The sequence below is a fragment of the Mesocricetus auratus genome, unplaced genomic scaffold, assembly GCF_017639785.1.
Source record: "Mesocricetus auratus isolate SY011 unplaced genomic scaffold, BCM_Maur_2.0 Super-Scaffold_100007, whole genome shotgun sequence".
NCBI classification, from domain to species: domain Eukaryota; kingdom Metazoa; phylum Chordata; class Mammalia; order Rodentia; family Cricetidae; genus Mesocricetus; species Mesocricetus auratus.
The window spans coordinates 77,732,587-77,757,629 of record NW_024429191.1 but is presented as its reverse complement, the minus strand read 5'-3'; the positions used below and the strand labels follow the sequence as shown (position 1 = coordinate 77,757,629).

Genomic DNA, 25,043 nt, shown 5'->3' with positions numbered 1-25,043 from the left:
GTAAATGAAAGAAGCAGTAAGCACACTCTACCAGGGGCAGGAAGAAATAGGGTCCCCACCCCAGTCAGGGATGGAAGCTCTCAAAGCTGAGCAGTCCTGGCTGGTTCTTGTTCCTGAGGCCAAAGATTCATTCCCTGACTTGGCATTGACGTGTCCCGTAGAATATGAGGGGAGTCATTCAGAGACAGGAGCTGGACCTCTAAGTGTGCAGAGCACTCTATTTGGGGGCCTTTTGCTAAGATCTCAGAGAGGACTATGAGAAGCCTCAACTAAAGACTTCTGCAGTCCCATGAGGTGTCTCGGGGAAGCTAGGCAGGGCAGGCCAGGAGCAGGTGTTTCTGCAAGGCCACCCAGCAACCTTTCTGGGCTGGGAATAAGGCTGACCCAGCTCTCTGGTCTGGGAGGAGGGAGGGGTGGGGTGGGGATCCTGTCTTTCTGCCTAGGACTCCATCTGTCACTTTAGTCACCCATGTGGGGTGACACTTGAGGGATAAAAGACCTGCTGGGTCAACACTGCCCCTCCCTAGGGGGTTGTCCCAGGTGCTCAGGCCACACCAGGTTCCGTGGCTGCTTTCCAGAGCTTCGGTAATGAGCAAACAGCAGTGACCCAGGGGCTCCTGACTCACATCTGTGTCACACCATGAATGACTGTGTGCTAAGGCAGGAGACCCTAGATTACAATCAGACTGAAAAGGCCAACACACTGTACACTGCATACTCTACCCAGCTCCCCAGTTCCGGGTCACTTCATCTTTGATCATCCCAAGAGCTGCCACTGTCGGACCCATTCTACACACAGGAAGACCAGTTCAGACCTTCTCAGTGATAGACCTAGTTCAAAGGATGGGATCCACATTCCAAAAGGCTTACTGAGGTGCTGGTTGGTACTTGGTTGAGGGTCATCTGTTCACTCTCAGAAATGTGGGAGAGGGACAAGACTCCCAGACCCCTGTGCTCAGGTAACAAAAAGAGTCAACCAGGGTACACTCCTGTGATGTCCAGGAGCCTCAGTTCTAGGTAAGGTTCCCGAGTGGGGCTTGTGGATTGGTGGGAAAGCCTGACATGTGACAGGTGATGTACTATGCTGGTTCAACGCTACAATTCTTAAGAGGCTCCTGGCTTCTCACCTTGAGCGAAAGATACCTCTCCATCCTCAAGGTTCTGCCCTTAGTGAATGGACCAGTACATGTCTGCCCATCTGATGGGGCTGTTTGTCCTGCCTGGGACCTGCAGAGGGCAGACTCATGCCAGAAAGCAGACTGGGGCCTCTGGCCACCTGTTGGGACCCAAGGTAGAGGGGCGGAGCCTTAGATTTGGTCCCAGAAGAAGGCCTTCTCTGTCCCCAGATTTTGGTATGGCAGCCAGGCACCAGGGGAACAAGGTGAAACTGAGCAGAGTTCCATGTCTGAGGTTCCTTTGATACTTGGGTCATCTATTTTGGGTGGCAGTATTGACCATCCAAACAGGAGTTTGAGACTTCCCTAGCCTTCCTGGAAGGGAATCCTACTGTCCCACCCTAGGGAAGCCTGCAATAAGACAGCGAAGGGATGCCAAGATTGTAGTCAATAAGGCCTGATGATACATTGTCCCAAAATACCCCATGTCCCTACTGGGAATCTTTTTTTTTTATTTCCTGCTTTTGGGTCCATGTATCTTAGAGAGCCTATGTTCTTTTGGATGGTATGCTTGGGACTGTTGGGGGTAGAGTAGGGTACCTGAGCTACATTCCTGGGGTTCTGGGAGATATGGCCACACTGTGTCCCCTCATGGAGTCTGGGAGGGGACAGATGGATGGGTGACTGCAGAGACTTGTTCAGGCATCTGTTGGGGATGGGCTTTTGGTAAAGTTGGCTGGTGTCTGGCACTTATTCTCCAAACAACTTTCATGATCGGTCATAACAGCCATGTGACTGCTTTCATCCGAGCATCTCAGAGAGACTTAAAAGTAAAACCCATGGTGTGTAGGGTAGTTAATGATAGCCTGGGGCCCCGGGCCTGGCCCCAGAGATCCTGCTGTTAGCAAGAGGCGTGTGGTTATGTGGACTGCACAGCATCTGTAAATGCTGATGGCTGAGCCAATCAGATGGGGGTGTTTGGGGGAGGTTTTGCTTTGTGGTTCAGTTAAGTGATACTTGAATGGAGGGGACGCAGACATTGATGTCCCTGTCCCAGTATGCCTGACAGTGCATCTCCCACAAACCACAGGTTCTCTAAGCACACTGGGGAGAAAGGCAGTGCTGTGGAATTCTCAGACTGTAAAAGCTGAGTGAGGGGAGGAAGGACTTAGGAGCTCTGAGCAGAAGGCCATGTTCTTCAGATGGGAGCTGCTGACCAACATGGTCGTGCTGAAAGAGCTGGCCCTCTGGGAGAGGGCTCTGGGCCCTGAAACATGAAGGCAGAGCATGGCCACAAGAGGACTGGAGAGGTATGGCTTTCTGCTGGGTCCAGTGGCTTCCTGGACACTCACTGTGGCAAGACACATGGCCGGCTCATTCTGAGCAGACTTTCAAAGTCTGGGGCAATAACCAAAGTTACTCTTGGGGGAGATTTTTTTTGTACTTTTTTGGGGTAGATATTCTGGAGCATTCTGGGCTTGGTAAAGTGGGAATTTCAAGACCTAGTGAGGGTAAGCTAGACCAAGGGAGAGTTTTAAGAGAATATCAGGGTTTTGGAGAGTTGAGGCCCTAGAGCTTTGAATAGGGAGCCACTGTTTAAGGCCAATGAGGGAATGGGTGAGTGACCTCCTTGGTCACCTAGTTTGTCCTGAGTCCAGTGAAGCCTGGCGACAGTGAGGCATCTGAGAGATTGGAAATAGAGAAGACAGAGATTTGAGAGTCCTGCTCGGCTGAGTCACCTACTGGAAGGAAGCTGGGGTCGGAGCAGAATGTCACTGAAGTGGTTAAGATCAGAGGGATGACAGCTTAGCCCCCAAACCTCTGTGTCCTGCTCATGGATCCTGGGAAGGCACACAGAGCCGTCACTGAGACAGGACATAGGATAACTCAAAGGTCATGGTTTCCCAAGGGAAGTCTGATTGACCTGTCCCCAGTATTAGCTAATTTCATAGTGACAGGGAGGAGAGCAGGGTCTTAAAAAGTGCAATGATCCCCCTGAAGACCTCCATGCAGAACCCAGGGTGCTCAGCCAGATTGGCTTTGCACATAGTCAATAACATTTTAGTATAACCATGCCCCAAAATGTTGAATGTGATTTTGCTTGCTGAATGTGGTAACCCTGTCCTTCCTAGATCTATGAATGTCCCTGGGTCTGCCACCACCGAAACCCAGTGAGACATTTCTCGGGTCGTTTTGAAAAGTTAAACGAATGGTCAGAGAAGTCTCCATTGTCAGCACTTTTCCTTCCCACCATGCTTTCTTCCACTTTGTGTTCCAGTCCCTGCATGTCAGTACTAGAATATGACATCAGCTGGCGGCACCTCTGGCAGGAGCTACAGCAATGGTTGTTTAAAGCAGAATATAGAGTAACCAGGCTTCTCAGGTGGAGGGACCAGAAATCCCAGGCGCTTCACGCTTGAGCAAATTCTGTGTTATAAGTGAAGAACAGTTGTGTGGAGGAGATGAGGATTAGCTGTAGGCGGGGTCGTAGGTGGGGTCTGAAGATGTTAGGACAAGGAACTGATTTTCAGGTGTCTTCTATGGTAGGTGACTTTCTAGGACCTGTGTGTAAACCTCAAGTGAAAGCAAGTGATACGAGAAAACTGGAAAAATAAAACCTGGGCCAGCAGGCTGCTTGAAGAGGGGCAGCCACTGGCCATCTTGAGTGACCTTATTCTCATTGATGTCCATTAGTAGGTGGCCTGACTGTCCCATTGGCTACTGTCTGATCTGATTTCTCTGCTACCTTTGGGGTTCCATGGTGGTGTGGTGGCCCACATATTCTGATCAAAGCCTGGAGAAGCAAAAAAAAAAATCCCTGCTGGGAGAGCTCATTTCTTCCTTGGACACATCACAACAAGCCATCCGTGTGTTCTTGGGATGGGAATGACTGCTCAGAGCTGGGTAGGACGCTCAGGCTTGATACCTTAAGTATTGGTCTAGGCAGAACTTAAGCTTTCGGAGAGAAGCTTATTTGAGGTAGTGACTCCTTTTCAACAAAGACATTTACCTGGCTATTGATCTTGAGGTGGATGGCTTTCCGAGATCAGTTTGAGAAAAGGGATATTTTCTGTCCCCAGCAGCGTTTTCCCTCTTATTTCTGTCCCCAAAGCTGAGCCATGGGGGACAGAGAGTGCTCTCGGAATACTGAAATTGGTGCCTGGACTTGAAAGAACTTCTAGAGCAGTGATTCTCAACCTGTGTTCAAAGGCAGTGAGCAGCTTAGATCTCTTTGTTCTCTTAAGTTTTTTCTGTACTGCGAGGTCTCCAGCTCATTTGACCGTAGATGCCGTTTTAACCTGGCCATGCTGGGATGTCTGCTTGGTGTTCAGTGACATTGACCACCGAAGGATCCCTTCTCAGGAACAGCCTGGAGAGGTGGGTCTATGCTGCTACTGCCCATGGAACAGAAGGTAGGGAGGAAGGCTCTTATCATTTTCTTGTGGCATGTGATGCTGAAGTCAAAGGGATTCTCTGAAATACCTGGGTGTTTTAAAGAAAAGAAGCCTCAGTCATGTCATGCTTGAACCTCTGAAACTCCTGTTTATTTTGTAGATGAGTGATAGGGACAGGGGCTTTGGGGGATAGAGGATAAACCACAGCCGTGTCCCACCAACTCTTAGTCTCCACGGAATGTGTGTGGGCAGCTAACCGCAGGATGCCTCTGTTCTCAGGGTGCAAGGGGCTCACTCAGAGAATTGTTGTAGAGCTAGGCCTTGAGTCCAGGTCTCCTGCTTTGATTGATGTTAGAAACTCTGTGGAGAGAGTTTGAGAAGGCCTTTGTCTTGCCTATTTTGCATGACAATCACTCTGTGGTTAACAAGGCAAATTTGGTTTATGTGTGTTAAGGGTTTGCCTGGGCGGCCTGCAGAGACAGCAGACTCTGCCATGGCTGTCCTAGAAGACAGAATGGGGGGTGGGGCTAGGGGAAGTCTGATGACCCAGTTTCTGTGCTGATAGCTCAGATGTTGTCAGATGGGGGTGATATCATTGCCCTCCCCTTCCCAGGGAACACAGGAAATGTCTCAAGGCAATCTTGGTCATCGTAACTAGGTCAAGAAGGGGTACCCATTCTGTGGATGCAGAAACTTCATCTTTTTCACCGTCTCTCTTCAACATCTAGAGCAAGCTTGGTGCAATGTGGGTTCCCAATGAATATTTATGGAGTGATGAATAAATGAAAGAATGAGCAGGCCCAGTGAGCCTGGGAAAGCCCGTTGTACCATTGTGGCCTCCCATCTGGCCCCCTGTGTAAAGGGAGCAGGGAGTTAGGGTGAGTCCCCTCCCACCCAGAAACCCAGGGCAGGTGGCATGACAGGAGGGGTGACAGATAGGGGGACATAGGAGAGAATGGCATTGGGTGGTACAGGTGAGAAATATCACAGAAACTGTACAGTGTACATGGTAGCCCTGAACAACTCAGGATGACTCAACCCACAGTGTCTACACTGTTGGAACTTCATAACAGAGTAGTCTTAGATCTTGCAGGAAGCTTGGAGCTAAGCAGCCATGAGGTAGTTGTTGATGGGGCAGCTAGAGCTGTGGGTGCAGAGACTGATATATATATATACCCTTGCTTTTTCTAGATCAGCAAGAGCTACATGGAGTTGCTCCCAGCAGGAGGTGTCTACTGAGCCGGGTGTGTTCATCACAGCCAATCACCTCCTTGAGTAATCTCAGAGAGAAGCTTATAAAGTGTTTTTAAGAGGTTGAGAACTACAACTTCAGAAGCACATAAATGCTTCTATAAACGCCAGCTTTGCAAAATGACTCTATGGAGGAAGAGCAAACAGGGTCATCTCCTATGCTTGGGAAAGTCAAGGGTTTGAGGTGTAAGAACTGAGTTTATCTTTGGTCCATGATTTCCTCTCCTCTCTTGATTTGCTTAGGCATCTGGTAGTTATTTGGTTTTGTTCTTTTTGTTCCTTCTCTGCCTTTGGTCATCGCTGGGATGTGGTCAGTGGCCAGGAAGATCTAAATGTTCAGGGAAGATGAAGACTACAAAGGAAATGGTCTTCCAGCCCTGCTCATGTCTCCATACAGGCAGAGTACATGATGACTAGCTCATGAACTGTCTGAAGGATTAATTATTGGGTATCTCCTTCCCCCACTGTCACTATGCTGTGCCTGGAGTGGGGCACAGAGGCCTCAGCAATTCCAGCAGAGTGCTTATACCCATGAACCTTTGCTGTCTTTACCATACATCATTACCAAGACCGTCTTTTTTGACTAACCAGAACTTCTAAAGTATGTAGGGGCTTGCAAAGAGCATTTGCAGCTGTCTTTGGATCCTCCTTGTACCTGTGTGAGGTATGTAGAACAGCACAGTGATCTCTACTGTTCCCACCAGGCCACTAAGGATTCCAGAGAGGTGACATGCTCGGTGTCACAGGGTGAATGATTGACAGAGCCAGTATTTCAACATTGGTCTCTTGTCCCTAAGTCTAGGTATCCTGAATTGGAGTCTAAGAGCCATGGTTTCAGATCTGAGTATTGCCAGTGGCCCGAATTACTGTGAGTGAGTGTTTAAACAATGACTGAGGGTTGCTGGGCATGATCCATGGTTGTTATGAGGAGCAGTTGGAAGAGTTAAAATCATGAACACTGCAGGCACACCACCACATCTAGTTCCCTTTTAATTATATTAAATTAAAATCTAAAACTTACATTTTTAAAATTGTGTGTGTATGTGTTCGCACAGGTGTCTGCAAACCTGGTGCATGTGTGAGGATTAAAGGGAAACTTGTTGTAGTTGGTTCTTTCCTTCTACCGTGTGGGTATGGGGATTAACTTAGGTCTTTAGGCTTGGTTGCGAGTGCTTTTACTCACTAAGCCATCTCACTGGCCTACACACTGTCTCTTTTAAACATTTTATTTTTAAGACCAGGTGGTGGAGCATGCCCTTAGTCCCAGCACTTGGGAGGAAGAGGCAGTCAAATCTCTATGAGTTTGAGGCCAGCCCAGTTTGCAAAAGCTACACAGAAAAACCCTGTCTTTAAAAAAAAAACAAAAAAAGAGAAAAAGAAAAAAACCCACATTTTATTTTAAAAATTATTATTATTGTATGTGTGCATGTGTGTGAGAGTGCAGACATAGGCATGCTACAGTGTGTGTGTGTGTGTGTGAGAGAGAGAGAGAGAGAGAGAAAGAGGAGAGAGAGAGAGAGAGGACATCATTCAGAAAATCAGGTCTTTCTTTCTACTTTGGGATCCAGGGATCAAGGTGAGGTTGCCAGGTACATTCTTCACAAGCCCACTGAGTCGTCTTGCTGGCCCCTATTTTATTTTTATTTTTTTTTGTATTTTTAAATTTTAAGTTAGAAACATGCATGCTTCAAATGTCAATTCCAGCTCTCCCCTTCTCCCTCCACCATCCCCACCCCCATTCCCCCCGGCCCCCGGCCCAATTCCCACATCATTCCCCAGGGAGGGTAAGGCCCTCCTTGGGGGGGGGAATCTCCAGAGTCTGTCATTTCATCCAGGGCAGGACATAGGCCCTTCTCCATGTGTCCAGGCTGAGAGAGCATCCCTTCATGTGGAGTGGGCTCCCAAAGTTCATTTGTATGCCATGGTGAACACTAATCTACTACTCAAGGCCCCAGAGATTTCTGAGGCCTCCTCACTTACACTGCATTCATGGAGTCTGGATCAGTCCCCTGTTGGCCTCTCAGCCATTAGTCTGGGGTTCAAGAGCTCCCCCTTATCCAGGCAGCTGTCTTTGTGGGTTTCACCAGCACGGTCTTGACCTCTTTGGTCATCACTCCTCTATCTCTGTCACTGGGTTCCTGCAGGTCAGTTCAGTGTTTAGCTGTATCTGTCTCTGCTTCTATCAGTCACTGGATAAAGGTTCTAGGATGTCATATAAGGTATCATCAACCTTATCATCAGGTAGTGGCTATTAATGTAGTCTCTCTGCTATTACTTAGTTTTCCAGTTGGTGTTATCCTTGAAGATCTCTGGAAATCTTACTAGTGTCAGCACTCTCCTCAAAGCTATAATGACTCCTACTATTATGGTATCTCTCATCCTGCTCTCCTCTATTCTTACCCCGACTCAACCTTCCTGCTCCCCCATGTCTTCTTCTACCCTCCTCTTATCCCCCTCACTTTTTCCTGACTCTTCCCTGCCATGTTCCCAATCTGCTCAGGAGATCTTGCCTCTTTCCACTTCTCTGGGGTATAATGCATATCTCTTGGGAAACTCCCTATTTCCCAGACTCACTGGCTCTGGGAATGTCGGCTAACACTCCCCTGATCCATGTCTAAAATCCATATATGAGTGAGTACATACCATGTTTGTCTTTTTGTGACTGGGTTACCTCACTCAGGATGGTTTCTTGTAGTGCTGTCCTTTTGCCTGCAAATTTCAAGATTCCATTGGTTTTTTCCCACTGAGTAGTACTCCATTGTGTAAATGTACCACATTTTCTCTATCCACTCTTCAGTTGAGGGGCATCTAGGTTGCTTCCAGGATCTAGCTATTACAAACAATGCTGCTATGAACATAGTGGAACAGACATCCTTGTTGTATGAATGGGCATCTTTTGGATATATGCCTAAGAGTGGAATTGCTGGGTCATGTGGTAGACTGATTCTCATTTTCCTAAGGAATCTCCATATTGATTTTCAAAGTGGCCGTACAAGTTTGCACTCCCACCAGCAATGGATGAGTGTTCCCCTTTCTCCACATCCTCTCCAGCATAAGCTGTCATTGGTGTTTTTGATTTTAAACATTCTGACCCTATTTTAGTTTTAAAATTAGCTCACAAGGCATCAGCGTCCTTATGGACTGTATCTATATAAGTAGGTGTGCATTATCACAAGGCATCAGCGTCCTTATGGAATGTATCTATATAAGTAGGTGTGCATTATCACAAGGCATCAGCGTCCTTATGGAATGTATCTATATAAGTATGTGTGCATTATCACAAGGCATCAGCGTCCTTATGGAGTGTATCTATATAAGCAGGTGTGCATTATCACAAGGCATCAGCATCCTTATGGAGTGTATCTATATAAGTATGTGTGCATTATCACAAGGCATCAGCGTCCTTATGGAATGTATCTATATAAGTAGGTGTGCATTAGCTTTGCTTGCCCTTCCCCCATCTCTCTGCTCTCCATCCTCACTTAACCTTTCTAGCCCACTCTCCCTTCCCATATTCACATCGCATGTCCTATTACCTCCTTCATCTCCCCCTTAAAGTCTTTTTTATGAGTTCCTTTCTAGATGTCCAGCCTCTACACACTCTCCTACACATATGTAAAAACTAGAATTGTGGGTTCATATATAACAGAGAACATGTAGGGCTTGTCTTTCTCAACCTGAGTTCCCTCACTCAACACAATACTTTCCAGTTCCATGTATTTTCCTGCAAATTCCATGCTTTTAATTTTCTTTATGGCTGGATAATGTTCCATTATGTATCCTTTACTCCCTTTTCATTGCTCTGGTGGCCTCGGGAATAGATGAACAGCTGTGGGAGTATGGTGATAGATGGACAGATTGGGTTCCTCGGTGGAAGACAGTAGGGAGGACAGAAACCAAATGTCACATGCAAGGCCACTCCCAGTTTATGAGATCTGGGGCAAGGACTCTTTGAAGAGGTAATAAAATTTAGCTTGCTAGGAAATGACGATGGTTGAGAGTCCTGACTTAGCAAACCCAATTGAGCATTTTTTTTCTCCTTTTACAAGGAAAGACATTCTGATGGATAGCAAAAATGACATTCTAATGAGATAGGCTTTCTGGGATTGGAAAGGGCTTTCCCAAGAGCTAAAGGCCTGGAACGCACCAACACCCCATGGAGAGTGTATATAAGCACTGTAGGGAAGCCTGGAGAGTCCACAACCTGAGCTCCTGCCTAAGCTGCAACCTCCTTCGCCAGCATCATGGCCACCCAGATCTGCACTCCGACCTTCTCCACTGGGTCTGCCAAGGGCCTCTGTGGCACCGGAGGCAGCTTCTCTCGGATGTCTTCCACCCACTCCATGGGCTCCTACAGGGCCCCCAGTTTGGTTGGCACCGTGGGGTCCATGCCCTCCTTCAGGACAGGCTTCTCTGGCCTTGGGGGCTGCTTGCCTGGCTCCTACCTGTCCTCTGGGTGCCACTCTTCTGGCTTTGCAGGGAGTGGGGGATGGTTCTGTGAGGGCTCCTTCAATGGCAACGAGAAGGCGACCATGCAGGTCCTGAATGACCGCCTGGCCAACTACCTGGAGAAGGTGCGGCAGCTGGAGCAGGACAATGCACAGCTGGAGTGCCGCATCCGAGAATGGTACGAGTGTCAGGTGCCATACATCTGCCCGGACTACCAGTCCTACTTTAAGACCGCCGAGGACTTGCAGCAGAAGGTAATGGGCCAGATCCTCTTTCAGCTGGCCAGGCAGCTCCTAGAAGCCTCCCATTCCAAGACTCAGCTACTCTCTGAAGCTCACAGGGTACCCTTCTGGAAAGAGAGAGCTCTGCTCTCTGGAACTTGGGTCCCTGGAGACCCAGACTTCTCTGCTGGTCTGCATACCAGCTCTTCTTCTTCTTCTTCTCTCATTGTCTTAGCTTAGGGAGGGAAGGACCATGATGTTAGCCCCCACTTGGCCTAGTACTGTACCTGACACCTTATTTGTTCTTCATCCAGGATGGAGATAGGGGTGTTGATATGCCCATCTAACAGATAAGGAGGTTGAATGTTGAGAGGCTCAGCAACTTTCCCAAGGTTATACAACTTGAATGTGGGATCCAGAATCAGAACCCAGTTCTGATATATGAGAACCTCACGCTGGTGTATCCTATTGCACCGCCCTGGAGGCTACGGAAGTCAGGACCAATGGGACAGTGATGTGGTGTCCCTCGTGGGGCCTGTTCTCCTTCTATGTCTGGATATTAGAAGATGTTGCCTGTATTTCCAGGCATCTATTAGGGGTTCCCAACCCCACTGTCCTCACATTGCTGGGCTTTCTCCAGTTCATGGAAAACCATTTGTTTTTCAGATCCTGCTGACCAAATCCGAGAATGCCAGGCTTATCTTACAAATTGATAATGCCAAGCTGGCTGCTGACGACTTCCGCACCAAGTGAGTGGCCCAACCAGGGGATCTTTGCCCTGCGTCAGATTCTGTCCCCAGCTTTTGGGAACTGATGAGGTGGGAGTAAAGCCAGATACAGCTGTAAACAGAAAGACATGGCGGAGGCCCTGGATCCCTCCCGGGACAAGGGAAAGCACCACTGTGTTTCTGACTCCAAGTTAGCCATGGCAGTTTGGCCCAGGGCTTCCCTTGCTGCAGACTTAGCAGGGTTCTGTGTGCACAGGTACGAGACGGAGCTGTCCCTCCGGCAGCTGGTAGAAGCCGACATTAATGGCTTGCGCCGGATCTTGGACGAGCTGACCCTGTGTAAGGCCGATCTGGAGGCACAGGTGGAGTCCCTGAAGGAGGAGCTGCTGTGTCTCAAGAGGAACCATGAGGAGGTGAGGCTGATGCTACTTGACCCCCAAGGTTCCCATGCAGCTGAAGAATCCCTGCTGGCCCCTGGGCTTACTGTATGACAGGAAACTCATGAAGCACCTTATGTTTTATTTAATCCTTACTGTAACCCCAAGAGTTAGATACCACTGTAAGCTCCACTTTATGGCTGAGAGGATGGTCATAAAGATATGATGTCATTTGCCCACAGTCACATAGAGACTGCACTCTCACCCATGGCACTACAGCTCCATTTGGATTATGGTGTCTGATAATAATTCTATTTGCTTGGTGTGTCATCCTTCAAATCCTCAGGAGGGGTTAGGCATAGATAGACCAACGAGGAGATCCATGTTCAAAGAGGCCAGCTCTCCTGTCTCACGGTACTTAAGGGAGGAAGGAGAATTGAACCCGGGTCACCAACCCTACCAAGCCAGCAAATTTTTCACAGCCTTATGCCATCTTGCTTTGTCATGGCAGGAAGTCAATGCACTCCGTTCCCAGCTTGGAGACAGACTGAACGTGGAGGTAGATGCTGCCCCTCCCGTGGATCTCAACAAGATACTGGATAACATGAGATGCCAGTATGAGACCCTGGTGGAGAATAACCGCAGAGACGTGGAGGCCTGGTTCAACACTCAGGTGGGGCTGGCAATCGAGGACTGTGGGCTGTGGGGTCGGGTCACCGTGTGAAGGGGAGACACCAGGTCTCATCCTGTTCTTCATTCTCTCCTTCGAAGACCGAGGAGCTGAACCAGCAGGTGCTGTCCAGCTCAGAGCAGCTGCAGTCCTGCCAGACGGAGATCATCGAGCTGAGGCGCACAGTCAACGCCCTGGAGATCGAGCTGCAGGCCCAGCACAGCATGGTGGGTAGTCTCTGACCAGCGGACTGGCCACGGTTCATTGAAGGCTCTCTTTCTTACCAATGTGCTGGCCATCATGCCATCACAAGGCCTAATCACTGCTGTGCGTGGATACTAGGACAGTGGGTATTTAGGGTGGAATGCTTTCTCCTCAATAACTGTTCTTCCCCACTGTAGCGGAATTCTCTGGAATCTACCCTAGCTGAGACAGAGGCCCGCTATGGGTCCCAGCTGGGTCAGATGCAGTGTCTGATCACCAATGTGGAGTCCCAGTTGACTGAGATTCGCTGTGATCTGGAGCGGCAGAACCACGAGTATCAAGTGTTGTTGGATGTCAAGGCCCGGCTAGAGACAGAGATTGCCACCTACCGTCATTTGCTGGAGGGCGAGGACTGCAAGTGAGTGATCCTAGGGCTCCTAGAGCTGGGCTAAGAGAAGGGCTTGACACACTTTCAGAGCTGTGTGGTTCTCATAAAGATGAAGGTAACTGAGCTAAAGCCACTGAAGATTCCTTCTGGTCCAGGGCTTTGAAGGGGACAAGCTAAGCCAAGGCACAAGTCCACCTTTGACCATCTTTTTGGTGGACGTTCCTGGTCTTCTGTCCTGCAGGCCCAGCTCCTTCCTTGGAGTTTCAGAGTCACTGAGATGTTCTGATGTCATTCATTGTCGTTACCACTGTCCGGTATGATCCCTTAAATCTGTCTAACGCTCTAATGCTAAGAGCATAACATTGCGATTTTATTTCTTCAGGCTTCCTGCCCACCCTTGTTCCACGGAGTGCAAGCCTGCTGTAAGAGTTCCTTACATCCCCTCTACACCCTGCACCCCGGCTGGACCCTGCACCCCAGCTTCCCAAGTCAGCACCCAGATTCGTACTATCACCGAGGAGATCAGAGATGGAAGAGTTGTCTCTGCCAGGGAGCACGTGGTGCCCCGTGCACTGTGACCAGCTACCAGTGAGGCCTAGGCCACAGGAAGGAGGACACCTTGTGGCTCTTGGCAGCTAAATGATTTTTCACTTCCCTAGGGCCTTCCTTGCTTAGCAGGTTTTTCTACTAAAATTCATCTGTTGTTTCTGGTCTTAACTGTGCTTTTTACGCCATGCAAAACCAGGTTCCCCTGGAAACATACCCAATAAAATGTTCTCTTGGCATAGCAAACCTGATCCTGGCTGACTGTTGATTCTCCCGTGGTTTTAGTGTGCAGGGGTGTTTGGGCATGGGATGCTGTAAAGTCGTTGAGTGATCAAAAATATTTAATATTGGAGATGCTTCAAATTCTGGTCAACAGACACTGATCCCCCACCTCAGTCTTGGAGGGTGCTGGTCATTGTTCCCAGATTGGCTTTGCTTGTAGGCAACTACCCCAAGATAGCCAGAGAAAATGCAAAGACTCCAATCTTCTTTAACAGTCCTGATGGGATTAGTGGTCATCTCTCATTCCTTCCTACCTTCTAACCCTTGACTAGCTCCCATCTCCCGGCTTTCCTGCGTGGATCAGCTCAATAGAGATGATTCCCAGTGCCAACCAGTCTCAGATAGCCCAGCTTGAGCCAACTACACCATGGAGGGGTGTTGGGGTTAACTGGAAGGTGAAGACTGATTGTCGGGCAAATCCATGTTCCTAACTGGGGAATATGGGAGTGATAGAGGACCCTAGAGGGACAGATAGGGGCACCTTTACATTCTGTATTATAAAGACACATTTGCACTGCATATTGTAAAGGAGTGTGCATACATAGACGTTAGGAGCTTAGCATGTATGCCCTGTACTAATAACCCCCACCCACAGCTCAGATGTCCTGGGAGGAGCACAAGGTTGTTGGTGGCAGATGCTCACTAGACTTAGAACTGCAGGAAGGCCCCGAGCACAGACATCCACAGAACGAAGGAGTACCGAGTTGATGCAGGCACCGACATCACAAGTCTCAGGAACGCATCTGACGGCCTGACTAGAGAGGTGAGCCTGAGCTCCAGGGGGATCCACAGCTTTTATTCTCTCTCCCAGCCCCATGCCTTATGAAGTTGCTGGCAGGAGATGAGATGAGAGACAGATTTTTTTTTACGAGACAGGGTTTCTCTGTATTGTTTTGGAGGCTATTGGTCCAGCCCGGCCTCGAACTCACAGAGATCCGCCTGCCTCTGCCTCCTGAGTGCTAGGATTAAAGGCATGCGCCACCACCGCTCGGCTCAGAATTTTTTTTTTGAGTGGTGTAAATCCACTACTTTTTCCACCATCTCTCCTAATAAAGTACAACATAGATTCAATTCCCATTTCTGTTCACTGGCTTTTGTCATAACAAGCAGCACAGACTCCCATATTGTGGTCACAAGAAGTATAGGGTGGCGGAGACAGTGCAGGGCAGGGGACTGCTATGTGAAGTCAGGGTGTGTGGTTCTCCCAGCTGAGCTGTGCTGACCTGTGCATGGAGCTTAATTGGGCTGGGATCTGGACACCCTACTCATCACAGAAGTGGGGTCTATGAGAAGTCCTCTGCTGGCCTCTCTGCCTTTTGACTCATTCATCAGTTCAGAACACAGACCCAGAACTGGGAGTGACATACACCAGACTACACAGCAGTGAGGGGCTGAGTCCTGGCCATCACCCAGCTCTTCTGCCGATGCCTCTGGGCTCTTACTTGAGGCCAAGACAGTGCTGCCAACGCTACCATATATTTGTTGACTAAGCGAAACAGGAGGAATCCAGAGGTTCAGCAGAGGCACTCCAGGTGGGTCCTAGGAGAAGATGTTCACAGGTAGAATGGAAGGGCCTTGGCTGGGGCTGCTCTGTTGCTCTACAGCGGGTGCCCAGACATGCCCAGGGACTCCTTTTGTCCCAACAGTCCATCTGTGAGCTGGGGCTTCTGGGAGTCCTGATGGGAGAAAGTGTGCCAGCACTCAAAACGTGTTGCTTACCAGAGTTGGCCTGAACAAAAACAGTCTTTGGGCTACACTCAAACTATTCTGTATGAGTGTGTGAGCATTTGGTTTGTTTATGTGTCATTGATTCTGTTCTTACTAAATCCTTCAGCGAGCTTGCATTATGAAGGAAGTCCCCCTATGCTCCACTTCACCCATGAAGCCTTAACTGGAGCCATTGATGAGCAAACTGGAACACCACACAACAATCGGAAGTCCTAGGACTCCTTGGTTCTTTAGACACCTATTCCATTGAGAGAGATGAGATGATACAGGACACTTACTTTCAAGGTGATCAATTTATTCTCTACTTTCTAGATATACTATCTGGCCCTCATTCACAGACACTGATGCTTCAGTGAATAAATTAGAAGGCAATGCATGAGGACCTCCCTACCCCATCCAGCAAATCCTGTGCTAATGCCCACCAGGGCTCATCCAGGGAGGAGCAGGGACACGGAATTAGCTGCATCAGCTGTGGATGATAGGCATGGCTCCCGTGAAGCAATCATCCAATTGCAGACCTCCTTCTCTCCCTCCCAGGATTAGCTCAGGGGTAGCAAGAGCCAGGGCAGGGCAGAGTCTTGAGCTGTGAGCATGGGGACAGATTGTTGAGCATCGGGGTGATTAGGGAAGGGTTCCAGAAGGATTTGGATTTTGTGGGAACCTTCAAGGATGGGCAGAAGAAGGAGACAAGAAGGTAGAAGGCATTTTATGGAATGACTGAGTCCACATCATGCTCTGCAGACAGCAGGGAGCAGAAATGGATAGAGGACAGAGATCTTGAGGGGGTGGTTACCAGGAAGCTTCTAAACAATGTTAGTTCCTGCTGATGTAGGGTTCTAGGCAATTATTTTAGTTTAGTTTTTTAAATTCTAAGGAGGGGGGAAGGAAACGGAGCAGCACAAATTATAGGCTATTTCACAGCACCGAGAACATTAATTACCTGTTTTTTAAAAAATCCTATTATCTAAAAACATCTTATCAGGATTTTTCAGCCATACCTTTGAGTTGCTTCACCTGGCCTGTCTCCCTTGAGCAGATGGCTTTTGTTCTCTGCTAGGGGACCTGGCTTGTTGGGGCAGGTCCTGTCTTGGAGTTTCGGCCTCCTTATCTCTGAGAGTGAGATTCGCAGGAGGATGCCTTTCCATTGTCTCTTATTCATCCATTCTTTGTTTCCTTCTTCCTTTTCTCCCCTCTGTGCTTTCTCCTCCCCAAACCTGTTACGTTTTTATCCGACACAATCCACGCATTCACTCACGTGTGTCTCACCCATGCGCCCACACTCCCTCACATTCACGCATGCACCCTGAGACGCCTACAAGTGCAGCACTAGTTTTGACACTGCAGGGGTGTTTCAAAAGAAGTCTGAGGTCAGCCCCCAGGGAAGCCCCTTGGGAAGATGGGGCTGAAACACAAGACAGAGGACAACAGTTCATAGAGGACAAAGGATCCTCCCCCAGTCACCTCCATGGCTTCTAAGTATTGGGTGGAGAGGGTTATGAGCTCCGAGGAGAAAGTTGGGCTGGGACTGAGCCCCCAGAGGCAGTGGGACAGGTCTGAGGACTGGAGTCACTGCAGGAGCAGGGCTATGATCTCCTGGCAGAGCCTGTGTGGACCTTGCATAAACTACTCATTGCCCCACCATTGGGATTTCTGTGGGATTTGGCACTCTTCTATCTATGCAGGGTGTAGGTAGTGGTGGGGTTTAATTTAAGGGAATTGCACACATTGAACAAGAGCCATTTTTTGCCACCTCTGCTATTCCTTGGCTGGCTTCTAAATCACCACAAGTATTCATCTATTCAGTAGGGCTAATGATAAATCCAGTCTCATGTCTCATGAGGATGTTGTGAGTGCTGAGTGGGAGAATGTTTAGAAGGGCTGAGCACACATCTTGGTACGTACTGAGTGCTCAGTGGGTGATGGAAGTCCCCGCTACTGTTGTCATTAATAGGGTGGTTTGGAGGAGGATTAGAAGCTGCCGCTAGCACTTGTCCCTATCTAGGCAGCTCAAGTGAAAAGCCCCACCAAGGAAGTCATGTGACCCATGGGATTGAGTAGATAATACACAATTCTCAGGCCTTCTTGCTGTGACTTCTCTGGGCCACATGGCTTCAAAGCTGCCCCAGTGAGCCAAGAGCACATCCCCAGGAGATGGGGATGGGTGAGAAATGCAAACACTCCAGGAGGCTCAACCAGGCTCTCAGCTCAGCTCCATCTTTGCACTGAGCCATGACGTTCCCTGGAGGAGAGGCTGAGGCAGCCAATGGGACCCTAGGATTATGCTGGGTGGGTACCAATCACACCGGATCCCAGGGTGTGGGAAGGGTGCAGTGACTCATGGGAGTTTTATGTCTGAGGGTTCCAAACCTATGCACCTGGCTCACGCGATAGTGGACTGTGTGCTTGGAGTCTGTCCCAACTCCCTAATGACAGCTGCTCAGCATTACCAAGTTCCAGTTCAACAAGACTGCACTTGTGAAGGGATTGACTGCTGCCACTAGGAGCCCTGGCCACGAGCAGGTGCTGTCTGAGCTTCTTCAAGCTCAGTTAATGCTTAAGTTGAACCAGGGTACAGACATTAATATTAGTTCTCACTACAGAAGAAGAAACAGGGAGACCCTGAGAGGTGGAGTCAGGTGGTTCATGGTGGGGCCCACACCTTCTGATGTCACTACCAGGTCAGATTGTTTTTCTGGGGACCTCAAAGTGTGAATCATGTCCTTGTGAGTCCTCTAACTCTGTCCTTTCTGTCTTCCATAGACTCTATCGCTCAAGTAGCCTGGGACATAATCCCAGGTTTTGCCAGCCACAATCTGGAGGTGCTAAGCAAGTTCCTATTATATCATAGCTTTGATATCTTCAGCACCAGGATGGGGACCACAAGCTCAGGTCTGTAGAGAACACATGGGGAAAGGTGCTGAACACCATACCTGGCATACTGCTGGTCTCACCTCATGGTTGTTTCCTAATAGGAAGATAGTAGGTGTTCTTAGAAGAGTGAGCAGAACCCCAAACCACAGATAGCTCAGGACACAGGTGCCATAGGCTCTCACCTGTAGCATGCCACCCCCAATGCCATCTCTCCTTATCCTGGTTCCAGGGTCACTTGTGCACACACTGGACTGGCCAGATGTCTCATCAACCTTTCTAGGCATCAAGTCAGCCAGTTTCTAGAGAACAGATGAGCCTGGGAGGCTCAGGTTCCTTGTACCTGCTGAGGACACATGCGAATCAAATACTCACCTATCCCTCCATCAATTTGGACATCTAGAAGGAAAGCCTCCGTTTCTACCTGGGTTAGAAAAGACATGTTGTCCTAAACATGGCTCAAGCTGTCACCAGGGTCAGGAACTGACTTCGAGTTATTTTGGCTAGAGTTGAGGCTATGTAATGAGAACAGAGCTCCTGACAATGAAGTAGGGGAGTGTCTGCCAAGGGTCTGTTGGGTTGAGGGTTTCTAACTGTCCCATTTTGTCCAGGAGGAAAAGTTCCCTGTGTCACATTAAAACCACAACAGTCCAGAGGAACCTGGGACAGCTGGTCCCCATGGCCCTATCTTCCAGGCCTATTCAAGAGTCTATTATGTTCACCCAAACTTTAAGACCCATCCATGCCTTCTAGCCCCTTGCAGGCTTGCTTCCCCCTCCCCCAGACTGTCCATCAAAAGAGGCAAGACAGAAAAGGCAAGATGGTGACTGGACTCCCACGCCTGCTTAGCAAGGAGGCTGAGGTCTGAGTTCTGATGACAGGCCCCTTTGAAGAGCTGATGCAGACTGGGTCTTCCCAGGGTGTAGGGCTGTGGGGGTGAGTGCCCACATACCCACTTGTCCAACGGGGCTTCTGTTTTACGAGGCCAGGGTATGTTCACGGGAAGCTAAATAACAGGCTAATGAGAGGTTTTGATAGAAAGTGGAATTAACTTTAATGAGGAGAAAACACTTTGTAAGGGCCAACCAACGCCCACTGGGGCAGAGGTATAAAGTCAGGCTAAGGAACTGCTTCTCTGTGTTGCGGTGTCTGTTCTCAGAGATCTACTGCTTACCAGGCTGCTGTGGCCATGGCTTCCAAATGCCTCAAGGCCAGCTTCTCCTCCGGATCCCTCAAGAGCCCAGGTAAAGCTGGAGGGGGCTCCACCCGAACGTCCACGATGTACTCCAGTAGCTCGTGCAAGCTGCCGAGTCTTTCCAGGGGAGCCCGGAGTTTCTCCGTGTGTTCCGCCGGTCTGGGTAAAAACAATTACAGGATTTCCAGCTGCCTCCCTGCTCTCTGCCTCCCCTCGGGAGGCTTTGCCACCAGCTACAGCACCGGTGGAGGTTGGTTTGGGGAGGGCATCCTCACTGGCAATGAGAAGGAGACCATGCAGGTCCTGAATGACCGCCTAGCCAGCTATCTGGAGAAGGTGCGCCAGCTGGAACAGGAGAACGCCAGCCTGGAGAGCCGCATTCGAGAGTGGTGTGAGCAGCAGGTGCCCTATATGTGCCCTGATTACCAGTCTTACTTCCGGACCATGGAGGAGCTCCAGAAGAAGGTGAGTGGTTTGGAGTGGGTCTAGAAGCTAGAACATGTATTATAGCAGCCTGGATCCCATGGGGCACTTTTGGAGGGAACAAAGCATATTCATATCTGTGCCTCTTCTATTCTCCCCAATAATCTTAGCCCAATCTATCAGATGAGAACACTCAAAGCCAGGCTGGTTAAGTGACAATTGGTATCCTCAGAACTTGAATACGGGCTGTATTAACTAACTGGCTGTGCGACCTTTGATATCACTATCCATCCCTCTGAATTTTAATGCCCCCCTTCTTTTTTCCTGAGACAGGATTCTCTGTGTGGCTTTGGAGCCTGTCCTGGAACTCACTCTGTAGAACAGGCTGTTCTCGAACTCATGGAGGTCTGCCTGCCTCTGCCTCCCGAGTGCTGGGATTAAAGGTGTGCGTCACCACCACCTGGCTTAATGTCCTTGTTTTAAAAAAAGCAAATGGCTTGGATTTGGCGTAGTTAGTGAAGTTTCGTTTTCCCATCTGAAAAGCAGAGAAGATTCCTTTTCTATAAGTCCTCATTCCCGAAGGGCTCAGCTATATACCCAGAGAGCATCTGTGACCAGAAAACTAGAGTGTGGCTGTTAGCAGCGACCTGCCTTGGGCCCATAGCAGGCCTGGGGGACAGGAAGGCAGAAGGTGGCTTCATTCCCTCATGCTGTGGTATTTCCTGTATTTCCTTTGCCTTCTCTCTAGCCCTTGGCTACACATCATAGGCACACCACACTGCAAGGGATCTTGAGAGTCTACTGTCTGACACCAGCTCTTGTCTCTCATGGAGTCTCACACTGTTGAGATCCCAAGATGGGAATGTGCCTCCTTCCATGGGCAACTCTACCCCTTCCATGGGCAACTCCTCTACCTCCTTCCATGGGCAACTCTACCCCTTCCATGGGCAACTCTACCCCTTCCATGGGCAACTCCTCTACCTCCTTCCATGGGCAACTCTACCCCTTCCATGGGCAACTCTACCCCTTCCATGGGCAACTCCTCTACCCCCTTCCATGGACAGCTCTTGCCAGACTCAGGAGGAAGCTCCCACTAACCTTTCTTACATAAAATCCCTTCTTCCTGTCCCAGACCCTTTGCAGCAAGGCAGAGAATGCCAGGCTGGTGGTACAGATCGACAACGCTAAGCTGGCTGCTGATGACTTCAGGACCAAGTGAGTGGTCCTGCTGGTTCCTGGGCTGGGGCTGGTATAGTTGGATGCTGGTGATGGTTGGTCTCAGGGTTTCAGCTGCACTCAGTCCCTGACGCATGAGGGCAGAGTTACATTACAGCACCGGGCCAGTCTGGGGTGAGGCTTGACTTCTATACAAATGGGGTCACAGGTTTGGGTGCCCTGCTCTTTGTCTTCAGGTATGAGACCGAGGTTTCCCTGAGGCAGCTGGTGGAGGCTGACATCAATGGCCTGCGCAGGATCCTGGATGACCTGACTCTGTGCAAGGCTGACCTGGAAGCACAGGTGGAGTCCCTGAAGGAGGAATTGCTCTGCCTCAAGAAGAACCATGAGGAGGTGAGCATGGGGGAGGGGGTGAGCATGGGGAGGAGGTGAGCATGGGGGAGGGGGTGAGCATGGGGGAGGGGGTGAGCATGGGGGAGGGGGTGAGCATGGGGGAGGGGGTGAGCATGGGGGAGGGGGTGAGCATGAGGGGAGGAGGTGAGCATGGAGGACCAAGTGAGGCTAGGCAAGAGTGAGGTCAGCTTGTGGAGCAGATGAGAACGGGGGAGGAGGTATCCATGTAGGACCAGGTGAAGATGGGGAAGAGGTGAGCATGGAGGATCAAATGACACTGGGGAGAGGGGAGCAGAAGAGCGGGTGAGAATGGGAAGAAGGGGTAAGGGGTAAGTATGAGGAATATGTGAACATGGGGGACCAGGAGCATGGGAGAGATGAACAAGGGGGAGGAGGCGAATGTAAGGAGAGAAGGTGAGTATGGGAAGAAAGAGGTGAGTACGGCAGCCCCTTAGAACCTGACCCTCATCTGTGTCATAGGAAGTGAACTCACTGCGCTGCCAGCTTGGTGATCGACTCAATGTAGAGGTGGACGCTGCTCCGCCGGTTGATCTCAACCGTGTTCTGGATGAAATGAGGTGCCAGTATGAGACCTTGGTGGAGAATAACCGGAGGGATGCAGAAGACTGGTATGACACCCAGGTAGGTACCTGGAAAGCAGTCAGTGCAGCAGAAGTGAAGTCATCTAGAAGTGTTCCTGGGGCTCTGAACCCGAAGTCAGAGATGGAGGGCTTGGCCTCTGTTTCAACTCCATCTTGTAACCATGCAGTCTCCCCAGCAAGCATGACATGAATAGGTTGGAGTGGGTAATCTGGAAGAAAGTGATCTCTGTAACCTTTGAAGCCGAGACCTCAGAGTTCCTGATCAGATCCCGTGTGTATACGTTTCAGACGGAGGAATTGAATCAGCAGGTGGTGTCCAGTTCAGAGCAGCTGCAGTCTTGCCAGGCGGAGATCATTGAGCTGAGACGCACAGTCAACTCCCTAGAGATCGAGTTGCAGGCCCAGCAGAGCATGGTGAGCACTGGGGTTGGGTAGCACTGCTGCTGACCCGAGCTTGGAAACACACAACCCTCAGATTCCACACATTGGCCATACAAACTGATTCCAAGAGTTCAGATTCTTAGCTCAGGGCTTCCCTGTGTAGAGAAGAGGGTATGAAGGCCAGACACACGTCACAACTGGCCTGTGATGAAAGACAAGAGGGTCTGTAGTACTTGACATGTCCGGGAAGTGACTCCTCTATTTACATAAGACCCTGTGTAATTATCAGCTGTCCAGAGGTACCACCAGAAAGGAGATGCTGTCTAGATCAAGGGGTTACAGGAGCGGGGCTAACTCACCTTCAATGGTGTTTGACTGGGGTTTCTCCCAGCTTAGTGACTCCCTAAGCTTCCATTCATGTGTTCTGAAGTCCCACTGAGACCCAGGTAGATCTCCCTCGCTAGTTCTCTGGCCTCTAACCTCTTCCTCTTCCCACAACCTTTGCCCTCCTAGAGAGATGCTTTGGACTCCACCCTGGCCGAGACGGAAGCCCGCTATGGCTCCCAGCTGGCACAGATGCAGTGCATGATCGGCAACGTGGAGTCCCAGCTTGGTGAGATCCGGGCTGACCTGGAGCGTCAGAACCAGGAGTACCAGGTGCTGCTGGATGTCCGGGCTCGGCTGGAGTGTGAGATCAACACGTACCGGGGTCTGCTGGAGAGCGAGGACAGCAAGTGAGTATGGTTGCCTGCTCTCACCTCTCCAAAGTTATGGGGAGACCGCATGGTGCCCAGGAAGAGCATATCTTGATTCAGGAACCTTGGGGCTTAGCTCTGGTATTGGGGCAAACTCATTCATATGCTCTGGCTGTTTCTGTTTTCCTCTCTGAGTTCCTGCTTCCCCTTGAGTTAAACAAGGAGACAGGATTTAAAAGGTACCATCCTGTTTGTATATGCTAGGATCTGTTCGGTGTTATAGAAAACAGCAACTGGAGTATGATAGTAACCCGACTCTCTTTGTCTCCCAGGCTTCCGGGCAACCCATGTGCCCCTGACTACTCACCCTCCAAGTCATGCCTCCCCTGCCTTCCTGCGGTCTCCTGTAGCACCGGAGCAGCTCGTGCAAACTGCAGTCCCCGCCCAGTCTATGTTCCCTGCTCAGGGGGCAGGTTCTGAGAGGGACAGATCCAGAGGGTCAAGGCCATTGCCTTCAGAGTTCTGACATGGTGTCTAGTCAACCCTAACTTTTATAGCCCAAATCTCTCCATTCATGCTGGGCCCAGGTCCGGGCCTTGAGAGAACTCCCTGCAAATATATGTCCTAAAGTTTCTTAGACCCTGTCAACTAAGGCTGGTTGCCCTACAGGCCTTGACTCCCCATCATTTCAGTGGGCTCCAGGGTCCCTGTTCTGGGCCCATCATTTGGTCAGTCTTTCTTTCTGAGAGTTTTTTCATAGGTTCTGAAATTTAATACAGTGTATCTGAGGGTGGGACAATAAAGCCGTTTGCTCTGCCTCTCAGTGGTGGACTCACATTATTCTGTGTTGGCTTGTGTCCATGTCGGGTTCAGATTGACTGCTGGGATGCATGGGGTATGCTTGATCAGGTGTGATCCTGGAAATAACAGGGTCCCCGTGTTCCTCATTGGGGGGTTGTTAGAGGATTGCAATGAAGCTTTATTTTTTTAATATTTTTTTTATCCTGTGCATGTTTGGGACAGCCTTGGGTGTTATTCTTCAGGTTCCATCCACTTTTTCCCACTTTGAGACAAGATCTCTCATTGCCTGGAAACTTGCCAAGTAGGCTGGACTGGCTGACCAGGGAGCTCCAGGGATCTACCTGTCTCTGCCTCCCAAGCACAGACATCATAAGCATGTGCTACCATGCCCGGCTCTTTGTTTTCTTAAATGTTTGAACTCAGGTTGTTGTGTTTGCCAGGCAAGCGCTTTGCCAACTGAAGGCCTTGCTGTGAGGCTTGGCTTCCCTGATGAAGACATTTCTGTTAGGTCCTGGTGTGGTGATAACTGTTACCTACTTTCCCTCTGGAAAAAATAGCAACCCTTGGGGTCCCAGAATAGGTCTGAAAAGATAAGTGTAAGAGAGAGCTTTGGGGCCACTTTGTCAGCCCATGCATGCTCCTCATAGAGCAATGGCATGCCCCTACACTCCGGTTTTAGGGTTCATTCATGCTAACTCCCTTCTCCCCTTGCAGCCCTTTCCCAAAACTCTTGCAGTTCAGGAAATCTCATAATTCCTAAGTTCACAATTCTATTACACACAGGCAACAGAGATTGAGCCTGAGTTGGGACATCTACTTGAAACTCAAAGGCCTCTGTGTGCTCTTGGCATCAAGTGAGGGGTGAGGCTCACTAGCATCCTCTCCAAGCATACCCCCATTCTCACAGTCTGTCATTTGTGCTCAGAATGCCTTCCCTTAAAAGACCAAGCAAAGCACCAAGTTCTTCCAATCAGGACGGGAAAGGGACAAAGGCGATGGCACACTTTCTAAGCTACATAAGAAGGCAGATTGTCTCCAGAGGGACTCGTGCTCTTCAAAGATGACAAAGGTACCTGCTAAGGAAGGAACCTGGGTGATGTTAAGAGGATGATCATGGTTCCAAGGTGAAGCTCAGGATGGTGGATCTCAGGTACT

The 25,043-nt window shown here is 49.7% G+C and overlaps 2 protein-coding genes across 2 annotated transcripts; both read left to right on the top strand.

The window, feature by feature from the left end:
* The first annotated feature begins 9,885 nt into the window (after positions 1 to 9,885).
* Positions 9,886 to 13,590, top strand: Krt36 (keratin 36). The gene is made up of 7 exons (XM_005087364.3): positions 9,886 to 10,464; positions 11,098 to 11,180; positions 11,416 to 11,572; positions 12,048 to 12,209; positions 12,308 to 12,433; positions 12,608 to 12,828; positions 13,181 to 13,590. The coding sequence occupies exons 1-7, from the start codon at positions 10,006 to 10,008 to the stop codon at positions 13,374 to 13,376; spliced, it is 1,404 nt and encodes a 467-aa protein (XP_005087421.1). The 5' UTR covers positions 9,886 to 10,005; the 3' UTR covers positions 13,377 to 13,590.
* Positions 13,591 to 19,348: 5,758 nt separating this feature from the next.
* Positions 19,349 to 23,905, top strand: Krt35 (keratin 35). Its single transcript, XM_005087363.4, has 7 exons — positions 19,349 to 19,882; positions 20,973 to 21,055; positions 21,253 to 21,409; positions 21,890 to 22,051; positions 22,300 to 22,425; positions 22,906 to 23,126; positions 23,420 to 23,905. Exons 1-7 carry the CDS (start codon positions 19,412 to 19,414, stop codon positions 23,565 to 23,567), a joined length of 1,368 nt encoding a protein of 455 aa, XP_005087420.1. The 5' UTR covers positions 19,349 to 19,411; the 3' UTR covers positions 23,568 to 23,905.
* The last annotated feature ends 1,138 nt before the right edge of the window (positions 23,906 to 25,043 follow it).

What these genes read in the sequence shown, in the direction of transcription:
- Krt36 (XM_005087364.3), top strand. Translation starts at nt 10,006, where the DNA reads ATGGCCACCCAGATCTGCACTCCGACCTTCTCCACTGGGTCTGCCAAG. An exon ending in TCAAGAGGAACCATGAGGAG is followed by an intron (nt 11,573 to 12,047) that starts GTGAGGCTGATG and finishes TTGTCATGGCAG; the next exon opens with GAAGTCAATGCACTCCGTTC. An exon ending in TGCAGGCCCAGCACAGCATG is followed by an intron (nt 12,434 to 12,607) that starts GTGGGTAGTCTC and finishes TCCCCACTGTAG; the next exon opens with CGGAATTCTCTGGAATCTAC.
- Krt35 (XM_005087363.4), top strand. Translation starts at nt 19,412, where the DNA reads ATGGCTTCCAAATGCCTCAAGGCCAGCTTCTCCTCCGGATCCCTCAAG. An exon ending in GCTGATGACTTCAGGACCAA is followed by an intron (nt 21,056 to 21,252) that starts GTGAGTGGTCCT and finishes CTTTGTCTTCAG; the next exon opens with GTATGAGACCGAGGTTTCCC. An exon ending in TCAAGAAGAACCATGAGGAG is followed by an intron (nt 21,410 to 21,889) that starts GTGAGCATGGGG and finishes TCTGTGTCATAG; the next exon opens with GAAGTGAACTCACTGCGCTG.